The following is a 24,627-nucleotide window of genomic DNA, read 5'->3' on the forward strand; positions in this document are numbered from 1 at the left end:
AGTGTTTTCATTCTGTGTCCCTGGGGTTGTGCCATAGTGATCCTGTTTGTACCTGTAAAAGGGATACATTGGGAGGATCACACCCCGATCTGGGTTTAACCTGGATGATTCAGTACTGGAATAAAATATACACATGAAGGGGCTGAAGGTAAGAGAACTTAAAGTTCTGACTTGCTTTCTCATGGGGTTGGTTAATGTCAGTTCATAGGTAAGGGTACAGATATAAATACATAAGTAATGAAGCACCAGTTTATTAATAAAATATTTAACTTGTGTAACTTGTTTGCTCACCTGTATATCAATGACATCCTACCCAAGTGGCCAGACTGTGCCTTCTCCTCACTTATGGTTACAGTAAATCATTCATAATCTGAAACATTTATGACCTACAGGATTTTATCCAGAGAGGCAAAAATGCACATAGAGCTGGGGTGTGCATGCCCCCAATTTCTGTCACATGAAAGCCAACGCGGCTGTGCCAATATCTGACCGCGTGCGACACAATCCCCTGCTAAATACATGTTACAGCGGCTCAAATCCCAAAAACGTCGGGAAGTCCATGTGTACAAGAAAAAACTTTCACCTCCAAAAGTCATACGCAAATTTGATGTAAATGTATATGATGTAAATGAATATGATAAGTCACATTTAGAGGCTGCAGGAGAAGCAGGACACGAGATGCTGCTCCCTTGGTCTCCATAGCCATGCCATCCTGGCTTTTAAAAACTGAAGTTGGATTGGTGTTATAATTGTTAAACAACCAGAAAAATAGGCAGTAAAAGAGGTTGGCTATTTACCTGCATATTACATTTCAGACCAGGTGTTTAACTTCCAACATAACTGGTTTTACAGAGATTACAGTAATTCTGACAAGATTCTTGTCTTTAAAATGAAACCAAAAAATATGGCTCTAAGTGCTATGGATTTCACTATGGGGGAATCTGTAACTTGTCCCCTTCAGGTTCTCTGTGTGACTCATCTCGGTCATAAAAAAAACTAATTTGAGTGCTTCTGCATAGGACAAAAATATATTTCATATCCCATTTGAAGGTCTGTTCATATTTTGGTAAAATGTGGATGATAGTTTCTTACATTTTACACCTTGGAAATAGATTTAGAATGGGTCAGAAAACCTTTGCCACCTGAAGAACTGATTGTATAGTCCTTTAAACAGTATTCAGAAATGTATAATAAAAACACATAGGAAATAACTGATGTCATAATAGACTTTAGAATTACCTAACCCATTATAATAGAAATTTGGCATACAAATGATTCACATGCTACAACACACGTTGCACTGCAATGTGCAGAGGTCACAGCATTTCCATATAATGACCAATATTGTACACCCATAAGGGTGCGGTACAAGACATTACGCTATACCTTAAACAAGGCTTGTTCTCTCGTGTTAATCTTCTTATATACGATAGATTCAGGAATGTCACATTTTCTACAAAACTGCTGTATTTAGTCCGGAAATGATCAATCCATCATTACTGCACATTCAAGCAAGTTAAAACACATTTACTTATTGGGTAGTGACAGTAAAAGTAAAACTGCTTGCAAATTTCTAGACTTTGTACTTTATATAAAATAATCGGCCAAGAAAAGGTAGCAACAATAGCAGCATAACCACAAGATCAGTGCAAGTAACCTTTACTCTGCTGCTCAGAAACACAAGACAAATACAAATAGTGAATATAACACAATATACTTTCAGGGTAAAGTATACGGCACAAAACTAAGGATCTCATTTCACTAATGCATGAACAACAAAGAGCAGACAAATATAAACCTAAGCATTCAAAGCCCTTAACCAATTTTACATGTACCTACAAATATATAGACTCCGTGACCTGTGAAAGTTTCCTATGGCACCAAAATGTTAGAATTGGATCTTAAAAAAATTATGAGATTAGGCCCCATTACAGGCTAAGGGCTCATTCCCACAACCGTGTGCTTGCCTGAACAAATGTCAGTGTGTGAATGAGGCCTAAGGAAATGGTAACTGTAATGCTAAATATTATTATCCTATGCACTTTATATTAAAATTACTCAATACTAATCTAATATATGGTGTATAGGAAAATAACACACTATACATTAGATCAGTATTGAATAATTTTAATATATAGTTAGTTAATAATAATCTATTATTTTGCCATATCCACCAAATTCGGACTCCACCTAAACTTGACAGCAGACAGAAAAAACTGCAGACTCTGTGAATGAGACTGGGAAGTAAGAGCTCTCCTTATGGGGATGTTGCCAGTTCAGGCCGTCTTGTAGGCATTTGGAGACTTATAGCCACTGACACTCCACAAGGGGATTCTGGGAAAGTACGCAAATAAGTTTTACAGGATGGGATAAGGAAAACCAAAACTCTTTTGCTACCTTGTAAGGCAGCCCCCTTACCATCAAGTAAGACTTTTAGGAAGCCTAATGACATTTTGTGGGTTTTAAACCGAAACTGCATATCTTCAGTATTTCTGGAATAGTTATACAGCCACGTGGGAACGGTGGTGTCTATAGTTGGGAATAGATTATACTGGTTTGGCATTAATCTCACATCATGTCATTAGGCTTTCTGAAAGTCATGCTTGATGTCAAGGAGGCTGCCTTACAAGATAACTAAAAGAGGTGTGGTTTTCCTTATCCCATCCTGGAAAACTTATTATATTTTCTGGGAATCAATCATTTAGCTAGCACATGCTAGGTCAGATCAGACTGGTACATGAGGTATTTAGAGATCACGTCTTCACCTTGGCAGGGTGCATTACTCTACTGTGTCCAACGCCATTAGAAAATACTTTGACATAAAATAACAGTAAAGTACCATTACTATGTGGCACACGTACAAATGCTCCAAGATGGAGATGTGATTCATCGGACTAATCACATTATACTGGGGGGGAAATAATTTTTTTTTTTTTTTTTAAGTTTGCATTTTTTCACCTGATTCTGGGTATTTTTGAGCTGCTGATACCTCCATTTGGGATACACATATGATATGATACACATATGATGGCTGGTTACTGTTGGAGCATCCAGTGCGAATGTCCAAGAACACCTCATTGCAAGACAATAAAGGGAACAAGTCTTCAGCGACCTGAAAAAAAAAAATCTCTAGTCTGCAGCCAAAAAATATGACTCCTATAGTTTGAACCACAAACTAAGGTGGCAATGCCAGATCTGAAAATGTAGAGCTCAGAGGGGAAAACGGGTGTCATTTCCAGAATCAGACCCACAAACAAATGTAAAAACAGTTCTTCCAACTTTTAAGGGACCAAAATGAGTGTTCCCCAGAGTTATCCGTCTATGTGCTTTTTACAGTGCATAAAGGTCAGCATGAGAAAGCTGGAGCAGGCTACAGAGACATAGCACCAAGAAACGGAGATGCATGCAATACCTTTCTATCACAGCTAGAATTAACGTAACCAGTCTTTGCTGTTCTGATGCCACAGAAGTAGTATAGCAGTGTCCCGCCTTTACATGAGGGACCCATCACCCCATCACAGGTTTACTGGTTCTGATTATTTTACACCGGTACATTAAGATCTGAACAACTCCGAAAACAACCAAATTTTGATGGTTCCACAAAGGGATATCACCATTTAAACAAATGGAATAATAAAAAAAAAATTTGCTACCGATAGCAGCAAATCAAAACTCAGTTTCCCAAGGAAATCTACCATCAAAATGGCAATCATGATAATCCAAGGGCACCTAGTCCTAGATCAAGGCAGTGTGACCGTGGCAACCTTCTTATATTTTCTATTCATGGCCTCCTTCCTGATGAAGTACTGAGGGTGATGGTGAGAGTGTAACAGCCTGTGAAGCTTCTGCACGGAGGAGCTTGAGTAACCCTTTAAGCTTATTAGCATAGTTTGACTTTAGAAGGAAGGGGGCCATGGATAACAAATATAGGATTACCACAGTCACAGTCCCTGGATCTATGTAACTAGTAAGTGTCCCTGATATATATTGCTTGATTTTTATAGTAGATTTCATTTAAATCTTTAGTTTTCTTGTAAAATAAATAAATAAATAAAAAATAGTAGAGATGCTCTGTGATAGGTTGATGCGGGCAAATAATCTTAGAAATAAAAATTAAAAAGAAAAAGTAGTAAATGCAAAACAGCAAGACACAACATCTTAAGCTAGCCTTCCTTTCAAAAATCACAAGACCCTGCAGGAAATTACCACAATGGTGGGGATAGGCCACCGCGTAAAGAGGATGTCTGTTGTTTATGTCAAACAAGGTGCAGAATTAACCTTGTGCTCTTTAAAACTGAAAAGGTTACTGAAAACACACACAACACATTTTTAAAAGCTTGTAAATAAATCTGTTATATTCGATTTTTGGACTGGGCCAACATCTATACAGTTTAGACATATCTACCCACACAGACCTTAACTTGGGGGAGGGCAACAATGTGGGTGACTGCCAATAGATAACTCAAGATGGCTGTAGTAGAGTACTGTAAGTAACCATTAACATAAATTTACCATCAACATCAAGCATGAAAAACCAGGGCCACTTGCTTATAGATCCAGACACTTACTGTGGTAATCTTATATTTGTGACCATGGCCTCCTTCCTTCTAATATCAACTTTTATAATTATGCTAATGAGCCAGAAAGGCATTACCAGAGCCCCTCAGTGTTGAAGCTTTACAGGCTGTTAGACCGCCTCCCCCTCTGCTCCTTCCCACTCACCCCTCCCTCTACCTGATGTAATCTCTCTGCAGAAAAGAAAAACTTCTGCATGAGGCGGGGCGGGGGGGGGGGGAGTGCTCCTGCACACTACCAGCCTGTGATGCTGTCTGAGCATATGTTGGCCACTATCATGTTCGCACCTACCATGAGCGCCCCCTGCTGGTTGTGGAGGCAGCATTTTAGGACTGAACATTAGGCAGCTGGGACGTGTCACTGTGAAATGTGCGGGCACGTCCTGGCTGTCTGTGACACAGTGACGTCCCTCCCTGCAGAGATGAGTGGTGTTCACCTTGGCTTAGCAAGAGGCACCCACCCACCTCTTCTGTGGCAACCTGGCCTCCCTCCAGCCCACCTCATCTGAGGTCATGCGCCGGCCCTCCATAGCTACCAGCGCACCGCCGTCCCTCCCATCATAAGCGGTGTATCGGCCCTCCGTTCCTCATCTGTGGCCGCTGCCAGGTTCAACTGAAGCCCCCGCCGCCTGCTTTATCCAAGGCCCAATCTGTGGCCGGCCACCCTACTCATCTGCAACCAAACCTCGCTCACCCGAAAATGTAATTACCTTAGGTGTATGTGTGTGTGTATGTAAGTATATAAGTATGTACATACGTACATGTATCTTTATATGCATTTGTTTATATATGTTATGCTGCATGTGTATATGCAGTCTGTACTGTATGTGTACCTGCTTTGTGTGTGTGCATATGCTGTATTTCTGTGTATGCTGTATGTATACGCTGTATTTATATGTACACAGTATGGGCACATTCATCCCAGCTTTTACGCCTTTAGCGTGGGGAGGGTAAGCGTGAAAATATGTGAAAATTGGCTGGCTGTGATTTGTTCGCCAAATGTACATAGAGAAAAACGAGGCCAGCATATGATAAATAATTCCTAATTTGTACTTGCTATACAGTGGCCAGTGCGCCAGTTTGTCTGACTTTGCACATTCTTTTCAGTGCAATATGCTTGCACATTTATTTATAAAGTGTTTGCACCAGTATTGTGTCCAACTTGACACAAAATTCTGGCCATAAAGGGGCATTCCGGTGCACAGTCGGGCCGTGTGCCACATTTATTACGGCAACTCAACCACTTTTTTTGGTGCACCTTTAACATGGCATGTGTGACACAATTCTGTTGAGTCATGGTAATAAATGTGAGAGCATGGTCCGACTCTACACCGGAAAGTCCAATTTTGTGGCGCAGCAGACACAGTGCAGCCATGACACTTTATACATACATGTACAAGCAGTTTTCCTGTTCTTTTCAGTGCAAAGTCAGACAGAAAACTTGTGCAAACGCTTTAACCCCTAGGCGCACCAGGACGTTATAGTACGTCCCCGGGGCTAGAGACTTAGCGCACGGGGACGTTCTATAACGTCCTGCTTCTGGCACCGGCTCACGAACGGAGCCGGTACCAGAAGCAGCGGCTGTCAGCTGTCTAGTACAGCTGACAGCCTGCGCTAACACCCGCGATCGGAGCCGGCTCCGATCGCGGGTGTTAACCCCTTACACGCCGCGGTCAAACATGACCGCGGCGTGTAAGGGTGTAAGCGCTGTGGATCGGATCCCCCGTGCCGCTTACCGGGGGATCCGATCCTCTGCCGGGCAGCTCCGAGGACTGGCATGTGCCCCGGAGCTGCCCGGTCTCCATGGCAGCCAGACCCCTTCCGGGTCTGGCTGTAAACTGTCTGAGCATGCGCAAGCTTGCTCAGACAGTTTACACTGCTCTACAATAAAATAGTATTGTAGAGCAGTGTATTGAACTTAAACCAGTGATCAGAGCATCACTGGTTTAAGTTCAAGTATGTATAAGTAAAAATATGCAAAAACAGTTAACACTACACATTATAATAAATAAAAAATTAATACATAAAAATATAAGCCCCTAAAATGTCACTTTCCCATAAAAAAACTTAATAAAGTATAAAAAACATAAAAACACAAAAAAACCCCGCATATTTGGTATTGCCGCGTCCGTAACAATCTGCATAATAAAACAGAATTGTTACTGGACCCGCACGGTAAACGCCGGAGGAAAAAAACGCAAAAAACGTTCCGAAAAAAGATAATTTTTAATTAATACCCTATAAAAAATGCTCTAAAAAGTGATTTAAAAAATGTTATGCACTCCAAAATAAGCCCACTAAAAAGAACAACTGTTCTCGCAAAAAATAAGCCCCTAACAAGATTTATCTGCCAAAAAATAAAAAAGTTATGCATATAAAAAGATGGTGATGCTAAAATGAATAAGATTTTCTCCAAATTAGTTTTTATTCAGTACAATTGAATAAAATACACAAAACCCCCACATATTTGGTATCCCTGCGTCCGTAACAATCTGTATAATAAAACAGAATCATTATTAGATCCGCAAAGTGAACCCCGTAAAAAACAACCTAAAAAAACTCTCTCTGATAAAGATGATTTTTTATTAATGCCCTTTAAAAATGCTCTAAAAAAGTGATTTTAAAAAGTTACGCAATCTAAAATAAGACCACTAAAAAGAGCTATCATTCTTGCAAAAAAATAAGCCCTTAAACAGATTTTTGAGGTGAAAAATAAAAAAGTTATGCATATGTAAGTCGGTGATGCTAAAATTAACAACAATTTTGCCAAATTACTTTTTATTCAGTAAAAATGGGAAAAAATAAAAAAATATATATAAATGAAGTATTTTCATAAACGTGGCGACCCAAAGAATAAAAATAATATACTATTTTCATGGTATGGTTAACGGCCAAAAAAAAAAACACATAAAAATTTTCCTAAAAATTGATGATTTTCATTTCCTCCACCAACAAAGAGTTAATTAAATCTCACCAATTAGCTATAGATGCCCCAAAATTATGTATTAGAAAAGTGCATCTCATGTGGCAAAAGAAATAAGCCCCTATAGGTCCTCATTAAAAAAAAGAAAAAAATTATAGCCTGTACAATGTGACAGCACATCTGCTCCGGATGGCGCCTCCTTCCCTTCTATGCCCAGCCGTGCGCCCATACAGCAGGTTACCACCACATGTAGGGTATCGGTGTACTCGGGAGAAATTGCGTATCAAACTTTGTGGAGCCTTTTTTCATTTTATCCATTACAAATGTTTAATTTTCCACCCAAAATGAGTGTATTGTGAAAAAATATTACAATTTGCAGACTCCACCTCCATTTTGTTTTAACCCCTATAAAACACGTAAAGGGTTAACAAACTTCTTAAAAGTGGTTTTTCATACGTTGAGGGGTGTAGTTTCCACAATGGGGTAATTTACGAGTCTCGCTATTATTTAGGCCTCTCAGTGTCAATTAGAAACTGTGCAGGTCCATCTAAATACAGGTTTTGGCGATTTTACAAAAAATGTGAAAAATGGCACCCAAATTCTGAGCTTCATAACATTCTAGTAAAATATGTGGAATCTGAAAAAACCATGCCAACATAAAGCAGACATTTGGGAAATGTAAGTTATGAATTTATTTGGGTGCTATGACTTTCTGAATCAAAAGTAGAGAATTTAGAACGTTGAAAATAAAGAATTTTTCAACATTTTTGCCAAATTTTGTTTTTTTTCATAACTAAACGCAAAAGATTTCATCCAAATTTTTAAACTAATTTGAAGTACAATGTGTCACGAGAAAACAATCTCAAAATCCCCTGGATATCTCACAGCGTTCCAAAGCTATAACCACTTATAGTGACACAGGCCAGATTTGAAAAATGGGGCCGCGTCCTTTAGGCCAAAAGATGCTGTGTCCCGTAGGGGTTAATAAATGTGGACCACTGTGTGTATATACTGCATGAGATTGTATATACTGTATGTATAGGTATATAAATGTCTATCAGTGCATAGATGCATGTGTGTGTGTATGAGTGTGGAGCTTCATGTGCATGTGTTTATAAGAATATTTGGTATTTCCCGGACCTAAAGTCTAAAGGGAAGATATTATTTGGAGTGCACAGTGACAGCCGTAAAACAGCCTACAAGAAAATGGCGCAGTTGCATTTTTTTTTGTACTGCAAATGGAATTTATTTCCACTTTTCCGCTACATAGCATGGATTATTAAATGCAGTGTCTGTAATGATACGGTGAGAGGATTCACAATGTATCCCACATTATATGTCACGGGGGGATGGGAGTTGCGTTTTCTGAAGTTCGCCTCAGGGAGCATTAAGGCTAGGTGCACCCCTGATCATAGATTTCTAAACTAACTATAGTATAGAATATACTTATGAGTATAAAAATACTTATTAGTCAGGGACCCCATGAATTTGAAGCTCTCTGCTCCATAGAAAAACATTCATGTGACTAGTCAGGAAGCTGTGGTGTAGATTTCATCACAGACATATCTAAAGCAATTCCTGCAAATACTCAAGAAAAAAAAGCACAAAATAAGTGGTCTCATTATTTCCATAATTTAGAAACCTCGCGTTTACCTGTGGAGCCTACCCAAAATCTACCCTAACCTTTCCATTAAAAATGACACGCTCATAAAATGTCAACATGCGGCTGTAAATAAAAGTGAAATAGTACCTCCTGCTGACCCTTTAAGGGAATCATAACGGAACCCCTTAAATCATTGCCAATGGGGTACACACGATTGTTATAGGTTTTTGAGATTTCACTTTTAGCATAAAGGTAATAAAAATGCATAAATGTAACAAAAGCTAAGTGTACCACTTGTAAAACAGGAAATGAATCCAGCGCTTGACACAGGTAAGTAGTAAAACTTCTTCTTTTATTGAAATAATGCTTGTGGTAATACAGCTTAAAAGGCACGAACCGCCTGTATCTTGAGTCATCAGCGAGCTATGACAGATGGTGGTAACCTGGCTTCGCCTACGCGTTTCTAGTGTCCGCAGACACTCTTATTCAAAGCTAAGTGTACCCTAATAGTCATATGGATGGCTATTACATAGAAAAATGAAGACTTTGGAGGACATCCATCAAACAAGAGGCCCCAGCAACAGCAGTTTATCGGGGCCTTCAAATACAAAGCAGATAAGCTAAAATATGACAACATTATGTGATATCAGGATCCATGGGGGGGTGGGGGGGGGGTGTACATCAGCATGTCCGGCCTTGAACTTTTTGCATATAGTTTATTTGCACAAAAATAATATATTCTAATAATAATTTCTGATGGATGATGAGTGAGTGCAAGGAAAGTTATAATTATAAAATGCCCTACATAATATGGCTTATACACGAGTTGATTTAAGAGGTCAGAGAGGCTCAGTTCACACTGGTGTCAGGGTTTCCATTACACTCTCCATTTTAGTAGGTTGTGACAGAAACCAAGAACAGAAAGTGAACAGAAAGTCTCCATTCACCTTCAGTTTCCAAATGACTTCAATGTACTGATGGTTACCTTTCGTGATGAGCAGACCCCCTGAGGTTAGGATGAGCTCAGCCAACCACAAACCTAAAAATTATGTTCAGGGTTGGCTCCAGGGACTGATCCCCGCAAATCAAACACCCATGATCAATGAGGGAGTCTTAAAATCCATGCTGATGGGTGCATTTAAATGGTCAAGACTGGGGAATGACGACCTCAGGGAAAATGCGCCGTCTGCATTTAAATGCCCCCAGGATTTTTCCACTGGCATTTAAAGAGTCAACACCCGTGAACAGTTCTTGTGTTAAATGGAGGGGTGTGGGTTGCGGAAGCTGAACCCGAACACAAACTTCTAACTGAACATTGCCTGTTCAGGGGCCAATCACCCCTAGTTACCTTCCATTACTTTTCCACTATTTGATAGTGAAAAGGGGAATAGAACTCGCCAAACGCAGGTGTGACTAGAGCCATAGCGGCCCTCTTTAAAATCAAAAGCTTTAGGATTCATAGGTAAAGAGGCAAGAAATCACTCAATAAACATGTGTACCACCATAATGTAAAATCCACTCAAAATGTCTATTGGGGAAGAAAAATAAAAATGGTACCACTATTCAGCTGATTAAATTAATGTGACATTATTACCATGAAAAATAATTGCACCTGCTGTGGACTGCCAGTCTGTTCAAAGAAATGTAATAATTGATAAAAAGTGAAAGTGAAACTTTGTGTTTATTTTTGCCCTTTGTATTTAACTCACTGGCCAGAACTGTAGCTCTGTACTTTACACTTTCTGGCGATGATTGTGCTAAAAAGCAGACTTACCAGATTTTGGTTTCTTTTTCCCCAGTGATAGATAACAAAGTGAACATGGTCAGACAGGAAATTATAGGCGTTTTCCTAAACAGATGTCACAAGCAATAAATTCATCAGCAACAGAGAAAACCTCATATATTAGGTTTCAGTTTGCAATTGTTAGCAGAACTTGTTGCTTTAACTTTAAAACAGTTCAGAAAATTCTATTTTGTTGCCATATTTATTAGGGTTCATTCACACGCGGGCATACCGCCGTGTGCTGGAGAGGAGGAGGAGGCGGCCCCTCCTCCCTCCATAGAGAATAGCTGCGCACGGCCGCACACACGCCAAAAGATAGAGCATGCTCTTTCTTTTTGCGTTGTGCGGGCCGGATCGGTGTCACATGTGTGGCACCGTATCTGCGCCGCGCTGCGCCGCTATTGCAGTCTATGGGGACGTACATGCGGCCGCAAATTTGCGGCCGAATGTACGTTCCCGCAGACGGCCATGTGAATGTGCCCTTACCAAGACGGGGATTTTTTTCTCCCTCAAGTCTTAAAATATAACACTGACTTGCAACACAAACCTAGAATCCCAGGCAGTCACACAAGAAAAAACAGCAGTGCTTCTATGAATAGCACACACTGGAGCGATCCACACACCCCTCCAGAGTCTGATCACTTATCCACTTGAAAAAGGGGACCACAGATCCCCGAAACGCCTTGTGTTTCCGTAATTTAAATAAAAAGAAAATCTTTTGGAACCATTATCTGTTCTGGTTGTGCGCCTCCCGCTCTTTGCTTCGTTGCACCCACTTTCTGACTCCAGCTGATCTAGCATCTCGTGCCTGGAATACCCAAAGACATCAGATGCACCTCGACCAAAACCTTATACGCCAATACGAGAGTTGTGCCTTATGTTGAAGCACGACTCACCCAGGTAAGCGACTTTTCAACCACGTCATATACCCTGAAGCAAACGGTATTATCCTATGAGCGCTGTTGTGTTCCCTGTCTGCTATCCTCCTACTTCTATGAATAGGATAGAAGTATATACACATATTAAATCCTTTGTGAAGGATTTACCACCAGGATTGTAAACCAAGCAAACTTACAGGCTGGTTTTTGTCTCCTCTGACAGGATCCGCTGTTCTTTCAACTTCTTATGCCCCAGTTTTGTTTAGGTTTTTTTTTTTTTTTTAAAGGATTTTAAAATTATACAAATGAGCCCAAGGGGCTTCATAGGCATTAATGGAGCCAGAAGCCCCTGGCTAATGTGCATAATTATAAAGGCTTCTTTTCTTAAAATACAGGGCAGGGGAAGCTTAAAGGGGTTATCCGGGTTGAAAAAATTTCTTATGGCCGGGCTGGGGAGGGCTTTCTAAAACACAATAAACATGTACTTGCCTCCTCCGATGTTGCCGATGTCTCCCGCCGCGGCCGGTCTTCTCTGTGCGCCGGTTTCATCACAAGTGCGCACAGAGAGCTTCCGAACGGCCGGAAGCTCCCATGTGACACCATCTCCCAGCGCTTACAACGCTGAGAGATAGGGACGGATGGGAGGAGCCGGCCACATCGCGGACCGGAAGCTCCCTGTGCGAAGGGACCGCGGCGCGGGACATCAGTGGCGCCGGACGAGGTAAGTACATGTTTATTATGTTTAACTAGCCCTCCCCAGCCTGGTCCTAGGTAATTTTTAAAACCCGGATAACCCCTTTAAAGAAGAGCAGATCCTGCCAGAGAGGGCTCACACAGTATGGCAGTGTGCTTGGTTTACAATACTTCATCTTGGGCATTCACTTTTAATTTAATTAATCTTATAATGATCTTTAATATTTACATTTATTCAATTACTTGTTATTGGAAAAAACATTTCCTGTGTGAAGATAATTTCCCATAAATGTAGCCTTGTTTCCTTAAGAAATGAGATTGCTGCCCATGGATACTGCCTCCCCTGGCCACACATGAGCTATTGAGGCCTGATCAACCACTTGGATTCAGCATTAATTACCACATGACGGCTGAGGGACATGCAGTAATTCCTGGCCATTTCATCGCAAAAACTATTTGTTTCTTTGAGCAATCACTTCAGCAGAGGTGGTGGTATTGCAGGACAGCGTAGGAGTACATTTATGCGAAATTATCTTCACACAGGCAGACATTATTAATAACATCAAATTGAAGAAATGTATCTATTATAGCCGATGAATTAAATGACAGTGGCCAGATGAGAATACGCCTTTAAGTTGGTGACCGAGATACTGAAAAGACAAGTTGCAGATATCAATTACTGCAGAAAACTGCACGCCAGACACTTATAGGGGCAGATTTATGAATAGTGTGGCGAGATAAGACAGTCTTACACGGCACATGATTCATACAAGAGTTTGGTGCAAGGTGATAAGTATTGTTTAAGACTGTATAGTTGTACTTTGCACCACATATTAGTTGAAAAGAGGGGGCAAAATTTTGTCAGGCTACATTATTTTTGTGCATGGTCTTTTTGGTGTGAAGTCACGCCCTCTTTCATAGGTCACGCCCCTTTTTGTATTACTAGTTGTAGACGTGCCCGAAAACTCTCTACAACCCTTTATAAATGTGTTGCACAAAGTGTTTTTTGTGCTAATTGTGTCACATGAATAAATCTCCCACGTTGTCTACATATTACAAGACTAAAACTTCCAAACCTGAAAGTCATAAAGTCCGCCTAATAACAACCAGTACTTCCTAAATTCAAAGCACTTTTCACTGTATTCAGCGTCTTCCTGTAAGGTCTATATGAAAGTCAAGAACAAGATAAATATTTACACCCATGTAATTGCTATTTACTGATGCTTTTCTACAGCCATGCTCCAGGAAAGGGTGTGAGGATATTAAATCATGTTTAATAACAGCTGATGTCAAAATGCAATACATATATGGAAGCAGAGAACTCTGCATCCGTACATCACAGCAGGGTTTTTGTACCAAGGATTCTGCAATAAAATTACTGTACAAGCAGAGGCAGAATATCAGATGCACACACACCTCTGATGTCTGCGCTCTTGTGCGCATTCAAATGAGACGGAAATCAGTTCAGACAAGAGGACTGGGAATGGGAGGCAAAGGCTTTAGGTTTTAATGAGAAGCTGGAGCTTTTACAAGGGAGTTCAGGTTAGTTATCACACAATGCAGGCTGCAGGAACAAATCAACTGATACGTGAAGCAACATGTTTTCAGTGTACAGACCACACAAATACATAAAATAGCTTACAAGGCCAACACACTACAGTAGTATCCAACAAACACACAAATATTACAGTGTTTACAGCGCCTACAGGTGCCAGCGCCTGTCTGAAAAGATAAAGTAAAAGCCACCGCAGTCAAGATAATGCACACAGACTCAAGACTGATAACATACAGCCGGGAATGTGTACAAGGACTCTTTACCCACATTTATTAGACTTACGTGTCACATTTATAAATGGTATTGGGTTGCAGATCTAGAAAATAAATGTGGACTTTCGACCCAATTCATTGAGCCATTTGTATAGCACAAATGAATGGAAATCAATGACATTGTTGTGACAAGCAGCATATTTGTGGGTAAACTGTTAAAGTGCCGGGGCTGCAGTTCTGCCGACAGAGATTGACTCCTTGCATCATATTTCTGTGTGATGCAAGGACTCCTGTAATGTCTGCAGTCTGTGGGATGCGAACCAACATGAAGTCTATGGGGCTGTGAAAAATACGTCTGACACACGCGTGTCATCCGCATTTGCGGTGGGTTACTATGTAACAAACTCCCTTTGCGGATCTGCAAATACTGATGACATAAAGGTGACATACAGCCTGTTTTTTCAGGCATTTGGGGGAGACACAATGTAAATAAGGTAGACCCACGGGCCGCAAAAATGACCAACTCAGCCGTATCTGGCACACGTAGGGGAAAAAACGCGTGTGCAGGCTACATGTGTGCCTACCGGGGACGGAACCTGGGCGCACCACACGGCCGGGTGGAGAAATGAGAGGGTGAGAGTGCTCCTCACCCCTCCAATCTCCACTGAAAGATGAGTAGCTGTCCCATCAAACAGCCCAAATATAGGATATGTCCTATTTTTTGAGAAGCATCCGTCCAATCGAAATACGGTTAATATTTTCCATGAAAAATAATTGGGCAGTGCTCAGTGCTCAAGTGTATTGTCCAGAAACAAATGACTATTGCAAAGAGATAAAATATATAATACATAAACTTGATTTTGAACAGTTACTTACGGTTTGCCAGGCCAAGCACTCCATGATCATGTGCTCACAGCGCTCTAGGTGTTTGATCATATCTTTTGTAAGACTTGGTTCAGCTTTAATAAAGCTCTCAATCACTTTGAAAAAGTCAAATGCTTTCTGCTCAAAGACACCGAGAATCCATGGGAAACATATGGTGGTTTCTGAATTTGCCAGGCCTTGAAAAAGGTTTCCTAGTTTAAACAAAGAAAGTGAACTCATAGTAAATTACAAGCTAATATGGCACAGAAGTATCCCAAAAACACATAATTACAGAAAAAGTATTAAAGACCTAGATACCATGTCATTATTTGTCATGTGTTTAAAGAGCCTTCACATCACACATGATGCTACCATACAGCACTGCGTCCTTATCTCAGGGACACACAACACCGAGAAGAATGCAATGCGTTTCATCCCCTCAAATCAAAATACATCATCAGTAACCATACTCAGGACATGTCCGATGCCGCATGTAAACATTGCTTTACTTCGGTAACCTATCTTTCCCAGTGTTACAAGCCGCTATGGAGAGGGGAGGGGTCACCCTTTCTCTTCTCCATCGCGGCTGTATACCCGCCCGCCCTTAGACGGGCATGCAGTGCGCATGTAGCCTTATTCTGTAATGCACAGAAGAGTACCTTACAGCAGACAAAGAAAATTGACAAAGAAATCTCCACCCAACTCTCACCGTGAGCCAGCACCTTCAGAAGGCCCCTCAGTGTAAAGCATCAGGCAGCATATTTGAAGGAAATCTGCCACATGCATGGTAGTAGTTTATATTAAATATACGTACCCAGTGGTGTCTTCTTCCCAATCCTGGCACATATCTTTGTGCATCCTGATACACTGGGTATCTGAAAGGCGCTCTGGTTAAGTCACACAAGCGCTCCAGGCTAATAATTATGAACGCCTGCAGCAGCAATACTCACCTTTTCTCCCCTGCTAGTGGCCGGTGACATCACGCAGGAGGTGTGCATACAGGCTGCCCGTTTTTCTCAGCTCATAATTATGCACCTCTCCTGCATTATACCACCAGGCTCTAGCAGAGAATAGGAGGCATCGCTGCTAGAGGTGCTCATAATTATTATCCTGAAGCACCTGTGTGATGTACACCGAGCTCCCCAGGCTAATTAACATATTTTTAATGGTCTTTTTTTTCAGGTACCCATAGTTTCAAGGTAAACAAGGATATGTGCCGGGATTGGGAAGACTATGCCGACAGGTACATATATTTATTATAAATTACTGCCATGCAAGTGGTAGATTTCCTTTAACATCGCATGAGAAAACCAGTATAACACCCCGGCTCTAATTTGCCATAAAGCCCTTGAAAGTAATACAGGCATGTCAAACCATCTACCCCATATTTTCTCAAACTTCGGGACACTTCAAATATGCCCTGTATTATAAATGGATTACCGTATTCATCCTTCTATATAATCCTGCTTACTTAGCAGCTGATTGGATACAGCTTCAACCTCTATCACCTTGCTAGCTTGATACAACAGAGAACACTTAATAGCGATATTGTTGGGATCATTAAGCACCCCAAGCAAACAAGCCAGAGGGATTGCTTCAATGGTAACTGAAATCACTGTATGTATCAAGTCTAAAGGCTCATCCAGATTGCCGCTATGGGGGCTGTGATTTGGTCACTTGATTTGGTTCAAGTCCCATCCATTTGCAAAGAGTTTGTATGTTCTCTTCGTGTTTGCATGGGTTTCCTGTGGATCCTCCCTACACTCCAAAAAATACTGGTAGGTTGATTAGATTGTGAAGGGACAAGGAATGATTTGGCAACCTCTGTACAGCGCTATGGAATATGTAGGCGCTATATAAATAACGAATTATTATTATTTGCAAGCAGATCAGACCTCTATGGCTCCTGGTCATGGCGCGGTGAGCACATAATGCATTAACACACTGGGACCGAGTCGGATGGCCACGCCGCAAAGTAAAAAAAAGAAGAAAAAAAAAAATATGGAACACATGACGAGGCTTTTAACTTACTTCCATAGGTAGCCACTACCACTTCCACAGCACAGGCCAAGAGACATCTATGAAACGTTTCATTATTTAACAATCGGCTGTATTCAAAGAAAGAAAAAAATATTATGACTGGTTAGCTAGTTTAAAATTATTCTTAGGGATCAAATATTTCCTGAAGTATTTTAGCTAGGAGAAATAAAGGATTTATGTCTAAAGGATATAATGAAGATCTCAGATATCACGGATAGGATGAGTTTTGCAGATATCTAATCGAAACATGCCAACGGAGATACTCAATCTAAGTCACCGTTAAAAGGGTTATCCAGTTTCAGCAAATAATAATTGTTGGTATAATGGAAACGTATAGACGTTTCCAATACAGGTGGTGCCCGTCCTAAAGGAAACCAACCACCTAAAAAAAAAAAAAACGTTAATACTCACCATCGCCAATCTTTCCCCTCACGTTATGTCACCTCATAGCATGGAAAAGGGAGGTGTGGGGGCGTGCATAATTAGCATCCCAGAGTGCCGGACATCTTGTCCCCATGCTCTATGTCACTAATGTCTCAACTAACTTTGTTTCCTCGGTAATCCCCGGTATTATAGTAGTTGTATATTTATACATAGGGGGCTGTATTATAGTAGTTATATTCTTGTACATAGGGGCAATATTATAGTAATATTCTTGTACATAGGTGGCAGTTTTATAGTAGTTATATTCTTGTACATGGTTTGGTATCACCGCAACAAGAGGAAGTGTGTTGCGGTGTCACAGCACTAGAAATATTGAGAACCACTGCTCTAGATACAGGCAATTCCCTGTACAGCAATGATCAACTGTAAGGTGTCCACAGTGAAGCTTACAGTCAAGCCTACGCACCGCTATGATTGCTGCTGATAACACCTCTCCATGTGCTGCCGACAGATGAGAACTGCAACTAGCTTTCTTTCACCTTAGTCTCCTTGCGCAACCGCAGTTCTCATCTGTTGACAGGTGTTATTGCGCATGTGCGAGAGCTGGTAACCTCAGAGTCGCTCAAAGCAGTCCGTAGACGATACCAGGAGGCACCGAGGAGTGCATAATTCAGTTTGCGGCAGAGCCTCACGGTACCTCAAGCTTATTTGCATATTTTTTTAAACTATAATTTTGATGAAAATCAGCCATTCTAAGATATAATAAAAGAAGCTTGTTGGGCACGGGACGGGGAAGTGAGTGATACACGTCTACCATGAGGTAATCTGATGATCGATCTCTTTTAAGAAAACCATATCGTACATAACCCGGGGACGGCCTGTATACTTTCTGTATCCATTCCTCAAGGTTTTCTAGATATCGATTTGCTGTCATTCAATAGGAAGATTATGTATTACCTCTAGAGGATAGAGATCTGCCCCTGGTCATGCGATGTCACACAAGTGCTCGTTAGTATCAGAGATTAATCAGAGCTGTGTGTTATAACAAGCCGTATAGTTGTGTGACATCCTATGACCAGGGAGAGATTTCTATTCTCTAGAGCAGTGGTAGCGAACCTATGACATGGGCGTCAGAGGTGGCACTCAGAGTCCTCTTTATAGGTACCAAGGACATCTCCCCAGCACATAGTTTGCCAGACATGTTGAGTGACTCAAGGCATCCTCTGGCAGTCCTGGGTAGCCCTGGATGTGCTGCATTCACTGAAATTTTAAAGCAGCATTTCCTGGGCTTTCTGGCACTGCAGGAGGAGCAAGGAAGTGTGGGCAGAGCTGAATTATCATTGTTCTGCAATTCTTCCTTTTTTAACTAAACTTTTTTTTAACATAAAATATGATGAGATGTCAACAGGAAAACTATTCTAGTGAATTAATCTAAATAGATTGGAACTAAAATTTTTCTAAATTAATAGGAATAGCATATGATGGATGACAGAATATAAAAAACAGTTTTGGAATCTGCTGAATGGCCTTACACCCATTGGGACCCACTCTGTGCAAACCTATTGGTAATGACTTAGTACACCCATGATCATGCCCTTTATGTTTATGGAACATGAAGCAATACTCCTTGCATTGGATAGTCATTATTTTCTATACAGCATTTCAATTCATGTAGTGGGCGACTGCATGGTTTATGCCCATTTCAGCTCTTACCTTTCAGTTTTACATATTGTTAAGCTTGAAAATTAAATAGAATGAGATTGAACATATAAAGCCAAAAGCACATAATAACACAAATTGTGTGTCACACTCAAAACTACAGTGTGTATAACTCCATCAGGATGTCTCTCTGTAAAATCTACCAATATGGAGCTATTGTTAATGGTCTATTGTTCCTTAGACCAGGAAAAACATTACCATGTACATAGTAGTCTGTTTACTACTGTAATACAATAGGAAAACAGCAGGTAGAGTAATGCTGACAGATAAAGGGGCAGGAAGCAGAAGGCTCATTATCAAGCCCAGGGAACATTCCTTTAAGATTCCAACAACCACTTTTACAATTTCCTTGCCATCTAAAAATACTTTGCTTGAGCAAAGCCTTGGAACACAAACCTGAAGTTCTGTACGGACAAACGGTCTTCTTCCTGAAACACAAGAGACAAATTATTGCAAACAGTTTGAAAATGAAGCACAAATTATAGAAATCTCTCATCATTTCACTACTTGTGCACTGAAACTGTTCAAAGCATAACTTGTGGTATTATTAAGCAGAAAACAGGAAACAAGCTCTGGCCAGCAGACAGGTCAGCCATCATTTGTTTAATGGTATTTCCTTAGTGAGGTCATTCATAACATTGTATGTATGACCCTCCTAAGAAGTCGTATGAAAACACACGTGCCATCCTTTGTGGAATTTTACCATTATATCATAGACACTTGCCATTTGCAGATAACAGGAAAAGGGGCAGACAGGAGAAATAATGGATTAGGCAGTACTCTCTCTAGTTATAGGAGGCAAAGTACAAATCATTAACTGTTAACACCAAAAAAAAAAAAAAAAAGGGGAGGGGAGGGGGGCTATTGTGTTGAACTACTGTACTGTATTCACATACTTTCCAACTACAACTATGTATTGAAATGAGGAGTTATTCTTTAAGTGAAACAGTCTTCAAGAAAATGTACTTTGTTAAAGAGCAGGGGGAGAACAGACCAACAGATTGTTTAGTAGGAGAAGATTCAGTATAAGACCAGTTTCAGAATTTTGTGTTAGTATTTGGGAGGCAGAATCATGAATGGATGGCCAACAAAGAAAATGCATAAATGCTTCCATTTTGCATATTGGGGGAGGTTTATTAGTGTCAGAGCAGAACTGTTCTATTTGCTCATGGCAACTAATCAGAGCTCAGCTCTCATTTTCTTACAGCCGTTTATAAAATAAAGAGAAGCTCTGATTGGTTTCCATGAGCAACTAGAACAGTTTCACCCCAGACACTTCTGATAGCTCTCACCCATTGTCTGTAATTTTCCCTTACAAATACTGATGATACTGACCAAAATCCTGCCACGGTACATAATACCATCTCCAGCACTTTATACAGAATGAATGACCAAAACGGCCCACGCATTACCTGTGGCTCCAAAGTGCTGTAGGATGATAACATCCTTGTCTAATTGATCAGCTAAAAAAATATTGACTGCAGTTTAAGGGGTCTCTTGGATTACCTTTAATTGTTTTGACTATTGGCTCCAGGCAGATGCGAACGTAACAAACAGGCTCTCCTTACCTCCTCTCCAGTGTAGCACTGCCTCTGTTTTATTAAAGAGGCTCAAAAGAAATGAGGCATTGACAGTGCGCATGCCCACTACATATTACACACGACATGACGTCATTGCTGAACCAGTGTTAACCAACAGAGGGCAACAGCGACAGGAGCGCCAAGCTACACCAATACGCTGGAGGGAGGCAAGCATAGCCCGTTTGTCATGCTCATTTCCTCTTGGGGCGATACTCAAAAATAATTACAAAAAAAATAATAACCCCCTTTAAGGGTATATTGGTTTGAGGTACTGGGCGGTCACAGAATTCTTCACCCCAAAGCCTTTAAAAGTTTTTATATTTACCATATTCAAGAATTTTCCACCGACTTATTTTGGTTTGGGGAAAAAAAAAAAAATCACATGTATACATATAATAACTTAGAACTGAAGTCAAATATTATTCAAGCATAAGAATTTGACTTAAAATCCACATTGGGCAATTCCTTCAAACAAGAATCCCTAGAAACTTTTTATTTAGCACTTACCGATTTCAGCATAGATTCCATGACCCGGTAATGCAACCGCACCCCAAGCTTGTATCTCTGTTACAGAAAGTAAGGGGGGGGGGGGGGGGGGAGGTTAGAACGTTATTGTGAACGCTTATGCCTGCTAATTGTGGTAGTAAGAAACACAAAATTTCTGTTGGAAGAGCAGGAGTTTCGATAGTAGGGTCTCTATCGCAAATTCCTCTTCCGCTGTGAATGCAATGTAGGCAAATAAATATGATAAAGACCATGCATTATTAAATAAAATGGCTTTGTTCAAACAGACATTGTGATACTGACAGAAGTTTTGTTACTTTGTTAAGGCTTCATTCACAAAATCGTATGCCCGCCAGGCGATCCATTGTACACGGGCCGTAACATGGGGAAATGGGACATGTCCCATCTTTTCCCCTACGGAGCGCTACAGTGCTGCACGTGAGCGGCAACGCAGCGCTCCGAACCGCCACTGCCGTCTATGGGGGACGTATGTACAGCTGCAAGCTTGTGGCTGTACATTCGCCCTGATGGTCATGTGAATACAGCCTAGGGCTGCATTCAAACACACGTATGGGAGACGTATATACGGTTGGCGTATACATAGCCGTACCGTTCCGTACCCCGTGAAAAGATAGGACATGTACTATGTTTTCCCGGAATGCGGCACTATACACAATGTTCCTCTCTATGGATAGGGGCGGGGGCGAGCTGCGCTCATGTCCTTCTACTCTCCCTGCTGTGCTGAGGTACGGCGGGCACACATCAATGCGAATATAGCCTAGCACAGTGATGGCGAACCTTTTAGAGCCTGAGTGCCCCAACTTCAACCAGAAGCCACTTATTTAAAGCAAAGTGCCAGCGCAGCAATTTAAGCAGTAATGTATTTTGCCTTGTTCATTGACAACTTTCAATCGTTCAGCCTCCCAAGGACACCAACCCAGTTGAAAAGAGGAGGTCAAATTCATCTATCATTGTATGAAGATTCTGCAGGCAGATTCTTTGAGTCCTGTCTGGTGAACTTCATGCTGGGGTGATGACCTGGGTGCCTACACAGCGGGCTCCAAGTGCCGCCTCTGGCACCAGTGCCATAGGTTCGCCACCACTGGCCTAGCATGTAGCGTTATTATAACCCCATTATAACTCAGAGGCAAATTGTGCCATTTAAAACAACTTCATGGTTCCATTATAGATTAAATCTATAATGCCAACATATAAGCCAGCTTATATGTTCTGAACTTCTTAAATGCTGGCTTTGTGCTCCATATGTTTATTTTTGTACACTGTATAAACACAAGCACAAGGCTGAGAACACACCTAGGTAATTCACATCCATTGTTCTGCAATGGGAGGAAGATAGTGAAAAAAAATACTGAAAACATTTAATCTAATATTCGTTACTAATGAGATACGTGCAAGGATCCATTACTCATAACAGGTGAAATAGCACTAGAAGGGAACAGAAACGGATAAGACTAATGTAAGACAAGCTTAAGGCTAGCTGTAAGTGTGCACTTGCGAGCCGCAAACAGCCCATCTATCATTGGAGGATGAGCGCTGCTCAAACTGCCATAACAATAGAAAATAACTAACCAGGTCACAAAGACAGGCAGAAACAGAACCTGCCCCATCTATTGTGGTGTGGGCAGTCGACCCGCCCACAGCACAGTGCATGCAGTGGACAATAGCATGAGCCCCATTATTTATTACTAGAGTGACCAGTAGTGTCAAAATTAGGTTGCTTAGTACTTTTAAAATCAATGTATTACCTGGTATCCAATTTGTGCAAAGGCTGGTCCAACTGCAATAGCAAATCTTTCTCTAAACACCAGACCCAAGCATTCTACTCCCTCGGTAATCATAGTCCTTGGATTTATTGTGCATTTCTGTAATGAATAAAAACCAAATAAATTATTTCTGGTAAAAATTAGATTATGGCAAAACTTCAATTTATGACAGATCGCATAAGGTTACATAGCAGGGTGCTCAGGTGGTAGACACATACGGGGGGAGGGGGCGGTGGTTATTCACTGCCTCTACACCTGTTTTCCAGAATAGAAGCAGTGGAATAATCTCAAATTCTTGCATAGAAAAATCACAAATACGCGAGGGGGCGCGATCGCTGCTGGAAGGGGCAGGCATGGGGCATTCTTGGCGTTCTTTTACAAAACCAGTGAAGTTTCGCCTGACCTGTCGCCTAGTTTTGCTTGCTGACCGCGCCCGATACATCAAGCAGCCCAAGTCTCTTAATGTATCTGGCGCAACAAGGGAAGCGTGGCCGGCGCAAGGGCACCGGCATATCATAAATCTCCCCCATCTGGTTTATTTACCTGAAGTTCCAATCCACCTTTGGCATTAACATCAGCACGTAAGCTGTGAGCCAGGAGCTTAATGCTAAAGGGGTATCCAAGGTTCAGCAGATACATGCAAGCCTTTTTCTAGCTAATTGCCAATAATGGTTCAGAGTCGTATAAAGTGCGTTAGTCCCAGGATTTTGGAGAGCTAGAGAAGTGTTTTGTGAAGTAACAAATCATGCCAAATGATGGACTAGGTTTGATAAATACCGAACCAGAAAAAAAAAAAAAAAAAACTACCTACCTTCAAGCACTGTACAAATTGTATATTTTGGTGGGGAAGAGAGTTCGTTATAGGGGGTTAGGGTTCTATGCGAGAAAGGCTAAGGGACAGTTTCTATTTGGTAGTGCCCCAGTGCAGAAAGCATGGGCCATAAATGCATTTATTGTATACAATACCTGGAAGTAAGAATTAAGGTTTTCTGATGGTTCATCACTGGAGGAATGTAAAATATTCATCAATTGGTTGATAGTACTCAGTGCAGCTCTATTTTAAGACAGGGGGAAAACAGTTACAAAATTAACACTCGACAACACACTTACAAATCTTATCACTGCCCCTACAAGGGACTTGGTTATAGAGGATGAGCTCACCTCACTGGTGTCTGTGGAGGAATCATAGGAGCTTCTTCTAAATGATTCTTTCGAGGGGTTCTCTCCTGCTCCAAACTGAACCAAAAAAAGGCACTTAAATGTCTAACAATAAAATAGTAATGTGTAAACTAACAAAGTGCAATCATAAGACACATGTAACACACTAGGCCTAAATCAATCTTCCTATCGCACTGTGGATAAATCCAGGAAGCATTTGGGGAGACAATACAGGGGGATGGACGGACATTAACTGTGGTATTTTAGCGTTTCTCCCTTCTCAATTGTTGCTGCGGCAATCGACTGTCTAATACTAATGACTGTTTTTTTGCTAAACTATACATTCAGCGGGTGAGTCCTGCTCATCCAGCCT

The 24,627-nt window shown here is 41.1% G+C and overlaps 1 protein-coding gene across 2 annotated transcripts in view; it reads right to left on the reverse strand.

The window, feature by feature from the left end:
- Positions 1 to 24,627, reverse strand: part of RB1 (RB transcriptional corepressor 1) — a 90,844-nt gene that overhangs the window by 47,043 nt on the left and 19,174 nt on the right. For both annotated transcript variants that reach the window (XM_072135211.1, XM_072135210.1), the window contains 7 exons: positions 24,258 to 24,332; positions 24,063 to 24,150; positions 23,079 to 23,195; positions 21,316 to 21,372; positions 19,625 to 19,656; positions 17,117 to 17,193; positions 15,098 to 15,297 (listed from right to left, as the gene is read on the reverse strand). In XM_072135211.1, coding sequence (XP_071991312.1) covers positions 15,098 to 15,297; positions 17,117 to 17,193; positions 19,625 to 19,656; positions 21,316 to 21,372; positions 23,079 to 23,195; positions 24,063 to 24,150; positions 24,258 to 24,332 — 646 coding nt within the window. The remainder of the gene's footprint in view (positions 1 to 15,097; positions 15,298 to 17,116; positions 17,194 to 19,624; positions 19,657 to 21,315; positions 21,373 to 23,078; positions 23,196 to 24,062; positions 24,151 to 24,257; positions 24,333 to 24,627) is intronic.

The sequence above is a fragment of the Engystomops pustulosus genome, chromosome 2 (assembly GCF_040894005.1).
Source record: "Engystomops pustulosus chromosome 2, aEngPut4.maternal, whole genome shotgun sequence".
NCBI classification, from domain to species: Eukaryota; Metazoa; Chordata; class Amphibia; order Anura; family Leptodactylidae; genus Engystomops; species Engystomops pustulosus.